Source organism: Chanodichthys erythropterus, chromosome 18, assembly GCF_024489055.1.
Source record: "Chanodichthys erythropterus isolate Z2021 chromosome 18, ASM2448905v1, whole genome shotgun sequence".
NCBI classification, from domain to species: domain Eukaryota; kingdom Metazoa; phylum Chordata; class Actinopteri; order Cypriniformes; family Xenocyprididae; genus Chanodichthys; species Chanodichthys erythropterus.
The window spans coordinates 28,681,656-28,699,396 of record NC_090238.1 but is presented as its reverse complement, the minus strand read 5'-3'; the positions used below and the strand labels follow the sequence as shown (position 1 = coordinate 28,699,396).

General features: G+C 37.2%; 1 protein-coding gene across 1 annotated transcript in view; it reads left to right on the top strand.

Annotated features, from left to right (window-relative positions):
* Positions 1–3,793: 3,793 nt before the first annotated feature.
* Positions 3,794–17,741, top strand: part of alk (ALK receptor tyrosine kinase) — a 504,605-nt gene continuing 490,657 nt past the window's right edge. The window contains exon 1 of the mRNA XM_067367730.1: positions 3,794–4,514. Coding sequence (XP_067223831.1) covers positions 3,794–4,514 — 721 coding nt within the window. The remainder of the gene's footprint in view (positions 4,515–17,741) is intronic.

The following is a 17,741-nucleotide window of genomic DNA, read 5'->3' as shown; positions in this document are numbered from 1 at the left end:
GAAATCAGCTGCATTAAAGGTGCTAAAGAGGATGTTTTGTTTTATACATTTTTGCAATTTTACTTGAAACTGTCTTTACTAACTGATAAAAGACTATTTATTAGGTGCACTGAAAGTAATAATATTAATATACATCATCTGTGCACGAGGTAGGGCCTTAAAAACATCAGCCAATCGTTTACGTGATCATCTCGTAAACGATTGGCCCTCTGGCTTGTCAATCACTGCCGTGACGTTCCTTGTGAGAGACGAGCGCGGCTGCGTGCTCCAGTAACTTTCCACACTCCACAGGTGCCGCATGCAATGTTTTTGTCAGGAGACAGGAGTAACAACTGCAGATTATGAGTTACCTGCAGTGAGTCCGACATAATGAATCCACGACACAGCGAACGAGTTTTGGGAGGCGTTCCCTTGAACTGAGCTGTGAAGGAGGGGGGTTGTTCTTACACATACGCTCATTTCAAAAACTCAGTAACAGTCTTTGGTTTCTCAGTCGACGAAAAGTAGCCTGGTAATACCAGACTCTGCTACTTCACTTTGCTTCGTAGACAGAGTCTGGAATGGCATAATAGAGAAGTGTTTACTCTCTCGCTAGGGGGCGATTGTCTGAAGTTTAAAATCATTGGTTACCCGTAAGCCAATCAGATACGTTTAGTTATGACGTATGGTATGCGCCTTTACAGCCTCATCGAAGCACAGGCATCATGCATCGAGCTCAAATCTATGATTGAACTTCCATTGTAAACCTGTTGTAAACACATGATGATGCGAGCAAAATACCGGAGTGAACATGGCTGTAAACGACTTTTGCAGATTATGCGAAGTTAATCTACGCATACACGGTACAATCACGGGCTCTAAACTTATTTTTGACAGAGTGAAACAAGAAAATATTTGTAGCCAACTCTCAAACTTAGGATTAGATCTTTTAAACACAGCTGGCTTCAGTTTGAGTTGAATGTTCTCCATAACCGAGCGAACTGCATCCCGTGTCTCAGCCATTTCCGCGTTCGGTTTTCGATTTCTCTAACCTACAATGTAAGACTCGGCGCTTAGCATCTACGTCACGGCTCTCAGCCCGCCCTCTGTTCGTTGATTGGCCCGGCTGTTTCCAGACCGGTGGTAAACAGAAAGCTCTGACGCTGTCTCAGACTGAGTACAGAAGCGAAATGAAATTGAGCGGAAGTAGGAAGTCTGACGTAGTCAGGCTAGACGAAAAGATCCTTTAATTGACAATATCAGACTCAAAATGATGATTCATTTAGTAATGAAACACTACTTCTCCCAATAACTCTTGGAAAGTTCCTTATATTTACTTATTGAGGTTGTATTAGGACTGTTTTATATGGACCACTAAACCACTGACTCAATTTTTTTTTTATTAGAGATTGTATAAAATGTCATTCTTTGGCTTTAATCCATTATTATAATTGATATTTAAAAGGTTTTAATTATCATAAAAAAATAATAATTCACGTTGAATTGAAGCCAAGACTGTACAAGTCTTTTGAATCTGATATGACACATTTTGATGAACTGGCTTACATAACGCTGCACGACGCAAGTCCCAAAACTAGACGTCAAATCAGATTTCAGCAATGCAATGCTGCACAGTAACCTTGTCTTAATTAAACAACCTCACCATTAAACGGATTGTCTCTTTCATACCATAACAATTAGAATATAGCGCACAATTAGTCACTCTATTTCCGGGAATGATAACACCCGTATGGCAGGTTGTTAAAATCCCTGTGCCATGATGAGAGCATTAATGAGCTTGTCACGATGGCACAGACCAGACCAATAAGTGCGACATACTCCCATCTAGCGGAGAAACAGAAAAACGACACTTTATAATGATTTCATAACTTTCTTTAATAACGTTTGCAGATAGGAATACATTATATAATGCTTAAATTAATGTACATAGTCACACATCTCATTTCATTTATGTGTTTTGAATTATATTCCAATATTTAATCTTAAATCTGAAAGTCTGAATCCACTATTGAGAAAATGCTTCTATTTTGCATTTTTTCTATTTTAATACAAGTTATCTGGCAAATAATGAATTTCAATTGAGAAATAAACACATTTGAGAATTTTCTAGTTGGTATTTTTTTTTTTTTTTTGATTTAATGACATCATGCACTTAAGTTTGCAGGAAAATATGCAGGTTTTTGGAAAGCTTGATGATCCACATTATCCCATCATAATTTGAAGATATTCCAAATAATGATTCAATGTAAATAATGAAATCTTACCTTCTGTAAAAGTTTACTCTGCCGGTTTCATCTATCTATCTATCTATCTATCTATCTATCTATCTATCTATCTATCTATCTATCTATCTATCTATCTATCTATCTATCTATCTATCTATCTATCTATCTATCTATCTATCTATCTATCTATCTATCTATCTATCTATCTATCTATCTATCTATCTATCTATCTCTATATCTCTATGTCTGTCCGTCTTTCTGTCTTTCACAATTCTTGTGTCTGACAAACACTGCCTGCAATGTCTAATATTTTGTTATTGTCCAACTCTCACATAAATTAACCTTTTTTCTTTTTCTTTTTTTTTTAGAACTGTGATAAAGGATTGTGTGTCAGTCAGAGATCCGTTAAAATTAAAGAAGCCAATCATGTATGTTTGATCCAACATTATAGTATAGCATACAGTAATAAAAGGCTTTAATTGGTTATAATAGTTGTAAATCTATTTTTGGAAAACATAATAAAAAGTCCGTCTGCGTTCTGACGCATCTAAGCGCCCGACCAAATCGCTGTGACGTGGAATGACATAATTACAGAGGATGTGAATGATTCTCTGAGTAGCTAAATTATTGGGAGGGGATGCTCGTCATACACATATATTCATTAAAAACTAATTAAGGCGCAATGCTGCCATACGGAGGTGTCATCTCGGTCATTTCAATGAGTTTCGAGCGCCGTATCGAGCGTCGACACAATCACGGTAGTTTTAAGGGGCTCATATTCGCGTCTAACGACCTGCTGCTGGTGACGTCATAAAGAGATGCAGAAGTGAGTTTCACAAGCCCAAAAAAAAAAAAAAAAAAAAAAAAAAAAAGCGGAGCGCCGAGGTGGCACGCGCACAGTGGGCTCGCGCACACGCGGCATTTGCAGCCTCAAATGAGCAGCTCGCGCTGAAAAGGCTCCCTCGTTTTGACTGGCTGCGCAGGTAAGACCCGCTCGATTTAGATCGACCACGTCCAAAAAGCGAAAAGTATTCTTAGTTACAGTATTATAAAATAAACTTCTGTTTATGATAGTCAGAAACAGGGTGATAAATGATTATGTCTGAATTCAACGCGCGCAGTTTTGTCGTGTAAATATGCTGGCTTGTCGAAAAGTGGGCATGTTAAATGTGTAAGGATTTGTTATCATACGACTGCTGAAGATATTTAAAAAGAGGATTGCTGACCGAACGACTCTGAGGTATTGCATGCAGATACAAGGAGCCTTTGAGCAGCCCTGGAGAACTTGTTAGGCATACCAAGAAGCTCCACAAGAGGCGAATCTTTTTGTGCGAATTAATGAGCCTACCAAGGAAATATTGTGTGGAATATTCTTCTCTAATATGCGGGAATTAAACATCAACCTCAAGAGCTTTGATAAAAGCAAACACATCTTAATGCACAAGCAGAAGAAATGTAGACTCGAATAGCTCTCCATTCGTTTCCTGATTCAGCACCCCATTTGGAGAGCGTGAGGGTGCCGGAGTGAAGCAGAACCAAAAGAAAACAGGATCTTTTCAGCCTAAACCATGATTGCACGGATACTCTACTTTTTTCTTTGGTCTGCGGCATTTCTTCCCGAGCTGCAGTGCGCTTCTCAGAGAACCGCGGACGCACTCGCTACTTTTCCCACGTCCGTGTTCATCAACGGCACCGACAGAAAGGACTCCAACCAGACCTCCACCTCTCGGATCAAGAGGAAGACGCTCTCGGTGGATTTCGCCGTCCCGTCGCTGTTACGTTACTACTTGGCTCTGTTTATAAAGCGCCCGCTTAACGGAGACTGTCTGTCGTTTAACGGATGTTACACGGTGCGCGCGAACTTGGTCATGCGCTGCGTTCCGTTGCAAAAAACCGTCGCCAGTTTGGTTGATGTAAAGTTGGCCGCGATGAACGTCAACAGATCCAGCACTGGACAGCTCCCGTATCGACAGAAGCGTCCCGTGCCGAAAGTTTTGAATTTGGGTTTGACCAACGCCAGTCGAAAGTCCAATCAAGTTGTGGTGGAGGTGGGCGAAGAGATGGTTAAAACGGGATGTGGAGGACTGCATGTGTACGAGGACGCGCCGGTTGTGTTCCTGGAAATGGACCTATCGCGGATTTTGGAGTGGTGGCTGGGGGCGGAGGGAGGCCGGCTCAGGGTCCGACTCATGCCCGAGCGGAAAGTGCAGGTCCCGGGGAAAGAGGACAAGTACTCTGCTGCCATCAGAGCTTCGGACGCTCGCCTCTTCCTTCACATAACTTCAAGTGGTAAGAATTCAACTTGATTGATGATTGCACTGTTTGATTTGCAGTGTAATTACAATGAACAGTCGCTAAGGTTTAAGGTGGAAACTTTTTGGGGGGTCCCAAAGGTCCAGGGGGGCCCTCAACAATTAGAAATGTTATTTAAAAAATGACATAGTCAATTCCTTCCTTGCTTGTGCTCAGTTATTATAACAGTAAGCAGTTATACACTATTACACAGTTCTTGGTTAACTGGAGCATTCAGCAGCAGGCATATTTCTTAATAATGACCATTGACAATGCAATACTATACAAATTCAGCTCAACTCAATATTTCATGTCTATGTTTTTATTCATTTGCTGACTAGCTGTGTAATAAGCCTGATAATGTCATAATAAATCCCTTTAAGGTGTAACAAAACTTGATCTTGATCACCCTGTTGGGGTTTATTTTTGCGATAATGACTGGCTGGCTGTATCCCCAGCATACACAAGTACAACAGTGAGAAAAGTTTGTGTGCAGCAAAAAAAGTTTTCCTCTGTGATTTGGTAATACTGAGATTTGTCACCTCCCCTTTTGTATTGTTGCAATGTTATCAGTCTTGGTAATTCATTGGCTGTTCAAAAGGGTGGCACTACAACACCATTAAAGACTACACAGCATCACAGCATGCACAACAAGGGACACTTTTTGGAAAATCACATAAACTGACAGATGCAAAAACCATTTGATGGCTTTCCCGACCTTTCATGTAAAATTCAAAACAGTTTTTTTTTTTTTTTTTCATTGTAATTTAGTTGTAAGAATTGCATTGTTGACATAGGTAGAGTGACCACTAGGGAAGCTCTTCTGCAGGCTTTCATTCAATACTTGGCATTAACTTTTTTCTGATTATCAATTTGCAGCGATATTTGAAGTATTATTCTTGACAAATAAAATTTATGGCACCTCTTTCCCCAAATGATCTGTGAGAGGAGTCTGTCCCAAACATGTTCTCAGAGACCACTCAAAACTATAAAGGAAATAGACCTCAAGAGATAAGTAGAGTTTTCATGGCCTCTGAAAAAGCACTATAGGGCAATTCCAGCGTTATGGACGTGACATTTGGAGTCAAAACTTGAAATATAAATGCTCAAAGAATGCATTTAATAGCAACATATTGAACCGTCTATTTATATATTCATAATCCCTTACTAAAGGAGTCCAGACATTAGAAAAATGTCAGTCTACTCAACTGTTTTATTTTTTAGATGAGGGAAATATACAGCGTTACGGACGTGACAAAAAAAGTCACTAAGTTTTGGGTGACAACATATTTTTTAAGAATTCTGTGAATTACATTGCGCAAACCAAAAGTAATACTGCCCACCGAATAAAGAAGGGTTGGCTCTCCACAGAGCATAAAATAATAATTTTATTTCATTTTTCGTGTTCGCATTAATGAGGAAAAAACAACGTTACGGATGTGACAGTTTTCCGTTACGGATGTGACCGGTCTGAAAGCGGCACAGAAGACTGGTTTAAAACTGCTTTAAAACTTTCACAGAGACCTCAAGCAAGCATGTACACCACCAAATATTGAAATCTGGGATACCAGTATGGTAAGACTCCACAATTGATCAACTTTTTACTAAACTTTATACAAATGTAACGTTATACTCTGTAGTGCAAAAGGTTATAGATTAGACCTATTTCTCATGTTGACAAGCATGTGCGTTGTTCAAGAATCAATTTAGAGACCATGATTTTCCTTCTTACAGAACTGCATGCTAAAATACATTGACAAATATTAATGTTTATCATAAAGCAGTTTAAAATCGCATGTTTTCCCCACAGTCAGGTGAACCGATTGACACTATTGCCAATCGCAATCATGTCAGTTTTATGTTTTGTGTATGAATGACCACACGGTTTTTTTCGTCTAGTTTTCAGAGTTTAAAGCGGAGTCTTGAGTCAAAATGATCAAACTTTATTTCAAGTCAAAATTATTGCAATCGTATTATTTTCATTTTGTTTGATCGCGCGGATTGTGATCATTATAGGCTAGGCTATTCATTTTTAACCAACAGGTAACGCGACATCCCAATTCCCGAGGGAAGTGTCCTATGAGACACAATGCTCTTCTATAAGTTGTACTGTATCATATAGGCCTACCTTTTGATGTTCATATTTCGTTCTCTGGCAAGAGGAAGAGAAGATCGATTCATGTGCGCCTGATCCGCCGCTTACAGGCGCTGCAGAAGCTAATCTGTCACACGCCGTAGGCTATTAAAGAGCGACATCTATTGTTTAATTTTTGAAAAAAAAAAATAATAAAATCGACTGAATTTGAAAGTTAAACCTTTTTCATATTAAAACTAACAAAGCACAAAGAGTATTGCGATTATTGGGTATGTTCTGATATGGTAAGCCTGAAACAGATGATAGCAATATAAAGAAGCAAACTCATAGGATTTAATATGAAGCGTCCGTAACGGTCACGTCCGTAACGCTTATTATGGTTGTTCACAGCAACGTAGTGAAATGAATTGTTGATCCTAATAAGCATAAACATAATTTAGCTTTGCATATAAAGTTTCAAGTTATTTGCATTTATAATTGTTATATGACATAAACTTAATCATTAAAACGTTACGGACGTGACAGAGCACTGAAGCGTCCTGACCTCTTTATTCTAGCCCTTATAAATTCATCAGGCAGTGCTGTTATGACTAAATGAGTGTATTTATTTCTCAGGCATGTATCCATCTTTCTACACAATGCTTACTGCTAAAATTAAAGTTTAAAAAATGGGGTCTTTGATCCCTTTTTTGAAAGCATGAAATATGGTTGGTTGAAAATTTAATTTAAGCATTGTTACTTACCACATATATTGTGGATAAACAAGGCAATTTTCTTAAAATTTCTGTTAGAGCACATTAATACAGTATATTACAGACCTAAATGGACAATTTAAAAAGGGTTTTGTTCTTTTGGTTAAAACTTTTTTTTTTCATAGTAAAGATGACCTTTGCGTGGAATTGCCCTATAGGCTTTTTGTAGTATATACTGTATGTTCCAAAATACAGGCCTTAGTACCAAATTATGGGTTATTTCATTAGACGTCCAACAGCTGCTGACCCTCTCAGTTTTTGTGGTGGTTGCGTTACTTTTTTAGTATGAGTCCCACAGCTTTCACAGCTTTCTTCTTTTATCAAATAGCACTTCTGGTTAGGTTAGCATAATTACCTAAAATTGTCTATGTCATACTCTGTACACCTGGAGTTTGATTCTGACACATTCATATTCATCTCACTTGAAAGCTTATTTTGGTGAATTTTATGCAGTTACTTCAAGCAGGATTCAAGTTTCTGGTGCAGCCCACATATTTTGATTTGAAAGGTTTCTGAAACCCTTCATCAGTGAATGATGCTATTCAAGGCTGCTTCATTCTTTGCGTATTTAAAAATGTAATACATATTCTATGGCATCCATCATCAATTATATCTATCAAAGACGTTCCTTTGAAGGAGCAGATCAATGAAATCATAGTGGTATTTTATTTTTCTACATGCTTTGCTATTTTACGCATAAAAACAGTGACCTTATGTCATGTTAAAATGGTGTGTGGATAAATGCTTATTATAGTCTGTGTGGAATCTTTTATACTAATCATACTTTGATTATAGTACAGATATAGAGACTTGAGAGGCTCTTGAGTTATTTATGAAATTACAAGAACTATAATCATACCGAAATCACATAAACTTGCTTTTTCTGTGATATTTTTTTAGGTTGAAAAATATATGAATTTAATAAACAGTCATGAAGAAGATTTACAGATGTGAGTGGAATTTATAGGTTGTTTATATTATCATATTAATAATGAAATCAATAAAATATGTTTGATATCATCATTTATTTAACACAGTTACCCCATCCTATTTTTAAACACATCAGCAGTTTTACAGTTAAGTTTCATACTTCTTTAGCTTTAATGACAATTAAATTCATCAATACAAAGACTGCAAATTACTTTCATTAGTTCCATCTAGATTCCATTTATAAATAAATTTGCCATTAAAAAGGTCATTTACTTGTAAATGAGAGTCTGAGTATTGAACTTGGTCACCTGTGGCGATGCCCTCTCAGAAATTCCAGCAATTTCAGTTCCGAACTCTCCTTAGAGCAGTGGTTCCCAACCCCCGAGGCATTTAACATCCTTTTGCGTACCCCCTCACTTCCACTTAAGACTGCAGTCACACCAATATTTGCCATCTTAAATTGATTTCCCCATGCATTTTTACCTCTATGAATACCTTTATGGAATAAATTGTTTTTTTAAAGTTAAATAGAGAAATATGCTGGTGATATGATAGTAAAAAAGAAGTGATACTTTAAATATTTAACGAAATCCGCAGTGGCGGTAAGTGACTGTCTTAATGAGTCATTGAGTCATACATTTATTCAGTAACAAAGCAAGTGGCTGTATTTATGAATGGCTCATTGAATTAATAACTCTCACGATTCGTTCAAAGCAGCAGATTTGTTCACGAAACACCGCTGTGTGTTGCTTGGAGACTTTATATACAGTCTTTGTTGGAGATCAGCAACAGTTCTGCTGTGGCATTCATTGGAACTATATTATTTCTTTGCAAAATAGAGCAAACAATGCTGACAGGACTGTGTTTAAAATGTACATCACTTAATATTTGTTTAACTGTTGTATAAAATCAATGTCACGTTTGTGATCGTGTGCGTTATTGCTTGTATAATGTATTCAACATTAAAAGGGCTCTATGTAGGAATGACACCCAGTGGTCAAGAGGTACTGCAGTCCAAATTCAAAATATTGTTTGCCCCGCCCCCTCCTTCAAAGACGCGGGTGGTCAGCTTGAGGACACGCAACAAGAAGGAGCGCAATTTAATGGAAATGAAAGCTGAGGAGACTTACACACTGTAAGCTGATGAGTTGATTTATCTGTGTTTAAATATGCTGTCATTCATAGAGATTTTTAGATAGATGCAGAGGCTTTTTAGGTCAGGTAGAATCTGCGATTCTGTGACCCAGTTTGTTTGCTGGTTTCCATGGCTTTAATACACGGCGTTTTCCACCAACTGGCAACCTGTGATGTCGAAATACTATTGGATAAACTGGCAGCACAGGGTTTAGCACAGACCAAAACAAAGACAGAAATTCCGACACGGAACGCAAATTTCAAAGTAGAATGACTGGCTGTAGCATTGTTTTTCTGAGAAACAAGTAGGTGAACTTAGCATGTTTCCTAAATATCTGCAAAAATATTGGGGTATTTTTATGCTATATTAAAGTAAAAATCTTACATATAGCTCCTTTAAAAACAAGAACTCACACAGGGTATGTTTTTGTATTGAAGTTTGAGTTTTAAATCGATCTCAATGCACATTCTGTCTATAGGCTATTTGTTCTTTATGCTAGTAAGTGCTAAATCCCCACCTTTACATTGTCGAAAACGACAGTAATTTAGCATGATTAACTCTGCATGCATTCTGTCATATACACACTGCTTGTGTGGATGCAGTAGCTTTGACCGCAAAAGATGAGGTAGGTTTGATTGGATGTTATGTATTTATGCCATTTTGCCTGCTAGAAATACATGCTCAGTTTTAATGTTATTTTAAGGAAGCATAGAATGATATGAATGGCAAAACTCAGCATTTTGTTCACGTACCCTCTCTGCCACCTCACATACCCCATTTTGGGAACCGCTGCCTTAGAGGATTCGCAAAAATACAAACTCTAAATTTATAGGCTTTACTTCAGATTAAGCCAAATCATTGATTGCATTTCAGTGTCTTTCCAAACATACATAAATGTATGTGTACAACATTTGAATATGAATGAGATCACCCTGCATTTTTCCTGTTTCACTGTAAATTGTCTTGAGCAGATGAAGTATGATCCACGAACATCACATAATCTGTTATAGGACTATCAATGGCTTGTTGTCTTTTGCGGAGTGGCCAGGTCTAATCCTTCAAGACTCCCTGAGGCCGCTGGGACTTTGTCATCTGAGGGTCAGAAAAGTCATTAAGATTTCTCTCTTCTCAGGCCTGGTGCTTTGTGACATTGTCTGTCCTCTGCTGCTCTCAGCATTCTTCATTACAATCAAAATTTCCTCTTCACAGGCAAACTATTCCATGTACTTCATTTGTCCTCAGCTCTTTTTCTGTGGTATGTGAAGAGCATACAATAAATAGTAGCCTACTATTTCAACTCAGGCTCACTGAAAAAAACATGCCTGTGGTGACCTTTCTGTAAAATAGTATTACGTCGATTTTTTCATGCTTCATGACACTTTCAAAGTAAGTGGTGCTAAGAGCACATTCAGTTTTTTAATCTGACAGCGTTTTATCACATTGGTTGTTGTACGTATTATTGAGGCAGATCGGAAATGAAATGACCGGTGAGTGGCGCTTAAAGGCTAATGCTCATCTGCGTTTGAAAATAATGTACCACCTAAACTAAACACCCAAACATCCCTGAAAGTGTTAACAAAAGCAAATGTGAGATGAAACACAATTGCTGAATCAACCATGCCATTTTAGCTTGCTTCTACAAGTCTTTGAGCTCGTACCTGTGCGCTCTGCATCGCAAATGCAATGCTGTAGGTAAATTTAGAAAAGCCATTCAAAAATGTAGATTATAATGTGTTGTAAACATCAAAATGCAGTAGTTTACAAATCATGCACTACGGTACAGTGTTTTGAGTTCATAACATAGTATTGTTCAAAGAAACATGCAGAAATAAGTCTTTATTAATCGATATTCTGCCCCAATTGTGATTGTGTGAAAAGGAATAATAGTTGTTGGTGTTTTACTTCCTCTAGTGTTCATTTCAGCTGAAACTGCAGTGAATTGTAGTATGTTTTTTGTATGTATAAGGAGTTTTGCAAAAATGTAGGTAGATGCACTCCAATGTTGTAATATTTATAGTAGGTACTACTAGTAGTAGTAATCAACATGCTGGATCTTTTTTGGTAACACTATTTCAATGGTCCACTTTAGACATTCTCCTAACTATAAGTAACTTTGCAACTGCATATGAACAACCAGTCAGTAGAGTATTAGTAGACTGTCTGCTTAATATCTGCTAACCTTTTATTTTGATGCTCCCCAACAGACATTCTACTGACTACAAGTAACTTTGCAACTACGTGTCAACTTATTCTATTATTCAACCCTAAACTAACAGTCTACTACAGTTTACTAATACTCTGAGTGTTAGTTGACATGTAGTTGCAAAGTTACTTATAGTTAGTAGCATGTCTAAAGGGGGTGGGGGGGGGGGGCAAACAAACAAAAAAACAAATTCCTTTATGCATTCCTTTATTATTCTCATAATGGGTGTTCTGGGTTGTTTTTGGCCCCCTATCGGTAAGCCTCTTTTAAACAGAGTGCTTCTCTCTTTGAGTTGAGAAGATCAATAATCCACCTGCTTGGAACAGTTTATCTTTGAAATTGCAAGTACACAGTCAGGAAAGAATTCTCTAATCTTTTTCAACAATGTTTATGTCTGTAATTTTTTGGAGGGTAGAATACTTTCTCCAATTTAAGTTTAATGTGCAGAGATACCTTAAGTAAGGCATTCTCAAAGATTGATTTCCCTAGAGAGTGTAAACACTGTGGTTCTGTGGCACTTTCAACATTGTTTGTTTGAGCAGCCAGAGACAGAAACATTTGTTCATCCAATGGTGTGAGATTGTGGTGCTTGTCCGAACAATGAAATACACTGCAAACCCGAATAAGTAAAAAAAAAAAAAAAAAAAAAATGAGGTAATCAGTTACATCAAAATGTTTAAGTTAAGAAATTCAAAGTTTGCTGTTAACTTGAAATATTTGAGTAAACTTATTCATTCATTTAACTTGGCTAGCTAAACTAGCTGATTCAGTAATGCTAACCTGCTAATTGGTAACACAATGCTTTGAAAGCATTAACATAGCATAGCAAATTCTGAATGAGTACAGCAATATAAAACTTTTAACACTATCTAATCTGTTCTCAAACTAAGCTCATGCTCCACTTGTCACCATGATGGTAACTCCACCCAAAAAACAACATAACAGAAACTCTTCTAAATTAGCACAGGAAAGCATTAAGCGCTCCTAAATATCCACTTGCACAATAAATTCAGATTACTTAAAATGTGTCAGTTTTGTGAACTCAAAAGAAAAAGAATGTTCTATATATTCATAAAAGTACATTTGAGTGAACTAATTTGTTTAATTTAAGTTTACCCTACTCAAACCAATTAATTATTTTAAGCATTAGGGTTTACAGTGAATAGAATACTTTTGATTCTCCAATTGCAAAAATACTTTTTTTAACATGTTGACATTTAAACTTCTTTCCCAGTTCAAAAAAGGCAATTTAATCACTCTAACACCGGGTTCAGCTTACACACTGTTTTTATCGGTCACGATAGTCACTGTGTCAGATTATATGATTTTGACTCCTAAAATCGTGTCGTGTCGTGGACAAGAAACAGGTCAGACTACACGTTGCTACCCGACCATTCATCGCGTGCCGTCTTTAATGGCGTGCATGCTGTCATTGAGAGCTTGGTACGACTGACAGAAGGTGCCATGAGCGTAAACAAACAATGGCTAGAAGCGTGTTTTGTCGTCAGAAAAGCCCCAAAGTGGACACATATCTGGATTGCATGGATATTTGTTTTTTTCCTCCAAAGAGAACTGAGGTAACATATGTTTTATTTAACTTTTTTTTCACTTATTTTCAGGAAACATCATAAACCAGGAGTATTGTTGCCATAGCTCCACAAACATTTTCTCCATTGTAAATTGCACCTAGCAGGAATGATGCCATTGTCTCTCTTTTGTTTTGGTCTGTTTGAAAGCATGTAGGAAGGCGCTTCTGTGCTTCTATTGGCCAGTGTCACACGTGTGATGGAACTTGTCGTGGACGACGGAGAAAAAAAATTAAACATGCTAATCTTTCTGATTTCGTGAAGCATCGCAGACGCGGCATCGGTTGTCGTCCACTATGACACACTACACGAGCTGAAACAATCTAATCTTGCGTCCCGATGTCCATTGTCGTTTATGAATCCCCACAGCACCCTACGTCAAGCAAATCGTGGCAAAATAAGGCTAAAAACATGTAGTCTGAACCGGGCATAAGATGCAAAACCCTCTCGTTCTGAACTTCCGCAAATCTCTAGTTTGTCCTTTCATGCTCAAGAAGAACTCAATTAAGTATTCAGAACAGCACTATGAGAGGTGGCGTTTTGCATGTGGGCTCTGGATGTACTCAGCACAGAAAACATTTTTTTTATTTTATAACAAGTATCCAATTACTGTCCTTGAGTGTCCAGTTGCAGAATTGGAATTGATGATTGATTCCCAACCCTACACACATGACTAGCGTGAAGTAGCTAGCATTATTTAAATCCTCATCACCACACTTTGGGTAATAGCAGCTTTTATCCTTTTGTATTGGCGGCCTTTTTTGCCCAGTATTTCAGAGGCAGCCTTGACTTTTGTGCATTGAGCATCATGAATGGCTTAGGACATGCATTCCAGGATTTGTTTGAGAAACATAAGCCTATTATCTCCGCATATGAAAGACTTACAGAGGAAATGGTGCCTTGATGAAAACAATCAGGAGAATGCAATTTTTGTCAGTGTGTTTTTATTTCCCTCAATGTCAACATCAATTGAGCTAACAGTGCTAATTATGCAGATTACAGCAAAACAGCAATTTGGGGAGATTAGCATAACCACTTTGTATAGAAGTCTGTAGCTGTGAGGTTATATATTTGAGACTTTGTTTTTGAGTCAGATAGAGTTTCTTAAGTAATCTTAAGCCAATGGACCTGATCTAAAATGAGATCTATATTCATCATAATAACATACTTGAAAGTCACAGATTTCAATGTCTCAGACATTTTGGCGCATCTCCATGCTCACCTGCTCACCCACACAGATTTAATGCAGATTTTTCTTTGAAGCATGGTTAGTGTTCTCACAGGAGCCTTACTCCCCTTATAGGATATGTTGTTTTCGGATTTGGTTGAAGTTCTTTCCCAGGGTTGCACGAAAACCGATGTTGCATGGAAGGAAGCCTTTGGTTTATGGTTTAACAGAAGGCACTGAATTCCAGTGCAGTCAAAGGCTTTATGTTTGGAGGCGTTTGTGTGCCGAGTGTGCCATCTCACCAGATTGAGTCTTGATGTAAGGTCTTGAGGCACGTGGAGCATCTAGGCATCCTGTAATGATAGGATAGTGCATGGAAGTAAGTGAGAATCAATTGCCTCTTGACTTTTCAAGCTTGTATCAATCAGACACTCATGGGAAAATCAATAAGGTGTCAAATGGCACAGGGCTTCATTATTTATGTATTTTTATAATCAATGAACTGGAGGTGCATCTGTTTACAACCAAGGGCACTGGTTGTAACCACCACCTGCCCATTCAAATACATAAGTCAAGTAATATACATAAATTATACATAAATAATATTAGGCTAAAATAATTTGGCTTTTAGAAAGGCAGGCTGTCTAAAAGCCTGCATAAACTTTGAATAAGTGAAATTAGCAAGAAATGTGAGTAACGCATACTTCAAAATTAAAGTGAAACAGGATTTTGTTTAGAAGCATTAGGGAATTGCTGTCAAGGGGGTTGATAATAGTACTTCAATTATATTCAGATATCTGCCAAAAAAACTGGACTTGTCTTAAAAAACACTGACAAGTGCTGACACTGACATGAAAATGTATTGTGAAAAGTTTTCTAACTTAGTTTTAATTACAAATAAGTGTGTCCACCACAAAAGTTTTAGGCTGAAACACTGACAAGGACCTCAGACCTTTCCAAGACAGGCAAGGGAAGTTGAACACTAGTCCACTGTTTTTTTTTTTTTTTAACCCAAGTGCAATTTGGTGTGAACAGAGCAAGATGATCACTAAGGCTCTCAGCTACTATTTTCACTCGTATGATTTCACACACATGTGAACACTCAATAGAAGTGGGAATAGGTTCTCTCAACTTAAAGAAACACTCACAACAACCACAACAAACAGACATTTTGTTTGACTGCACTTTCTTAGTAAGCTGATGAAATTTAATTTTTCTGATATTATGTTCATTTTACTGACCAAATTCCCATTCTGTTCCCAAGAGGAATACTGGGCCTGAGTAAAATTTCAGTTATAGTTGCTTTCAGTTTAATAGCATCCATCTTTGAAGGACTTTAATGTTTGGCTCAGCTAGCCATGCAGATAGATAAAAATCTATGCATCTTAATGAGCTGCCCTTCTAACCTGCCACCATCTATCTCCAATGCTAATGTGCACTGGTTCACTCCGAAGGTCCATCTGCAAATGGCCTTTACTGATGGCAAATTGTATATAGCTTCAGCATGGGCAATGGGACTTCTGGGGACCTTCTTTACTATGGAGTGCTGCAGGGATGATGTTTTGTAGGCCAAAGCCTGGAAATAGCAGTTAGCCTTTGTGACCCTGGACCACAAAACCAGTTATAAGGGTCAATTTTTTGAAATTGAGATTTATACATCACCTGAAAGCTGAATAAATAAGCTTTCCATTAATATATGGTTTGTTCGGATAGGAAAATATTTTTCCGATATACAACTAATTGAAAATCTGGAATCTGAGGATGCAAAAAAATAAAAATATAGAGAAAATCGACTATTGCTACGAATATACCTGTGTGACTTATGACTGGTCCAGGGTCACATTTTAGCTCCTCCGATTCCATTGTCTCAATGTGTTTTTTGAACAAGTTTTTGGTTTATTGCCTAAAAATAAGGTCTGTGGTTAACACAAGCTTAATATTTTCATGTTTTATTCTACAACATAAAATACATTAGTAATACCTGCTTTTTATTTTTCAAAAGCTTTTACATATCTTGTAAAAGGCACTTGTAACAAGTGGTTCGTTATAGCCTTCATTTAGCTTTTTACTTCTATGGAAGCCCGTTTCCGCCACTAAAAAAAAAAAAAAAACGCCACTTAAAAAAAAAAAAAAAAAGCCACTAAAAAAAAAAAAAAAAAAGATTAATTGCGACTTTTTATCTCAGAATTGCGTGATAAAAAGTCAGAATTCTGAGATATAAAGTCGCAAATGCGTGATAAAAAGTCAGAATTCTGATATATAAAGTTGCAATTGCGAGTTATAAAGTCAGAATTCTGAGATATAAAGTCGCAATTGCGAGTTATAAAGTCAGAATTCTGAGATATAAAGTCGCAATTGCGTGATAAAAAGTCAGAATTCTGAGATATAAAGTCGCAATTGCGTGATAAAAAGTCAGAATTCTGAGATATAAAGTCGCAATTGCGTGATAAAAAGTCAGAATTCTGAGATATAAAGTCGCAATTGCGTGATAAAAAGTCAGAATTCTGAGATATAAAGTCGCAATTGCGTGATAAAAAGTCAGAATTCTGACTTTTTTCTCGCAATTAACTGATGGTCAGTATCTCTGTCTGTAACAGCGCATCCAACGATAGACGTGCTGCAGTGAAGTCTGAAGCTGTTGGATGTATTAAAATGTGCCACTTCAGCTTTGTCTGATTTATTGCGCCTCCGCCACAGCTGATTCTTCTTCTTCTTCTTATGATTATTATGATATTGTTATTATCGTGTAAAATTCATTAGTGTATCCATTCTGTTAAAAACAACTTTTATTGTCCAAATACCTCGACTGTAATTTGCAGAATTGCATGATTCTATTTCTACCCTTGAGTTGCAAAGTTAATGAAACATGATAGGTATTGGTTGTTTTAGTATTAAGCCCACTAGATGGCAGTAAAAGCTGTTTTTTCTCCTTGAAACGCTGTGTACAAGGTTACCGTGGAAACATTCTATATGCATATTCCTGCGTAATGCATATGTCCGGAGACTAATCTATATGTGTCTCCTCCAGTAAATTCAATATTTCTTTATTGGTAAATCGGCGCTAGAAATAATCCTTTATGATGTCCTCTATTTAATGTATAATAATAACAAAGCAGTAATCCTGATGGTCAGTCGCAATGAAAGGAAACGCAAGCAAAGTAAGAACTGTGAGAAATAACGTTTCACAGTAGTGAGAAAAAGTCAGAATTCTGAGATATAAAGTCGCAATTGCGAGAAATAAAGTCAGAATTCTGACTTTATATCACGCAATTGCGACTTTATATCTCAGAATTCTGACTTTATAACTCGCAATTGCGACTTTATATCTCAGAATTCTGACTTTATAACTCGCAAT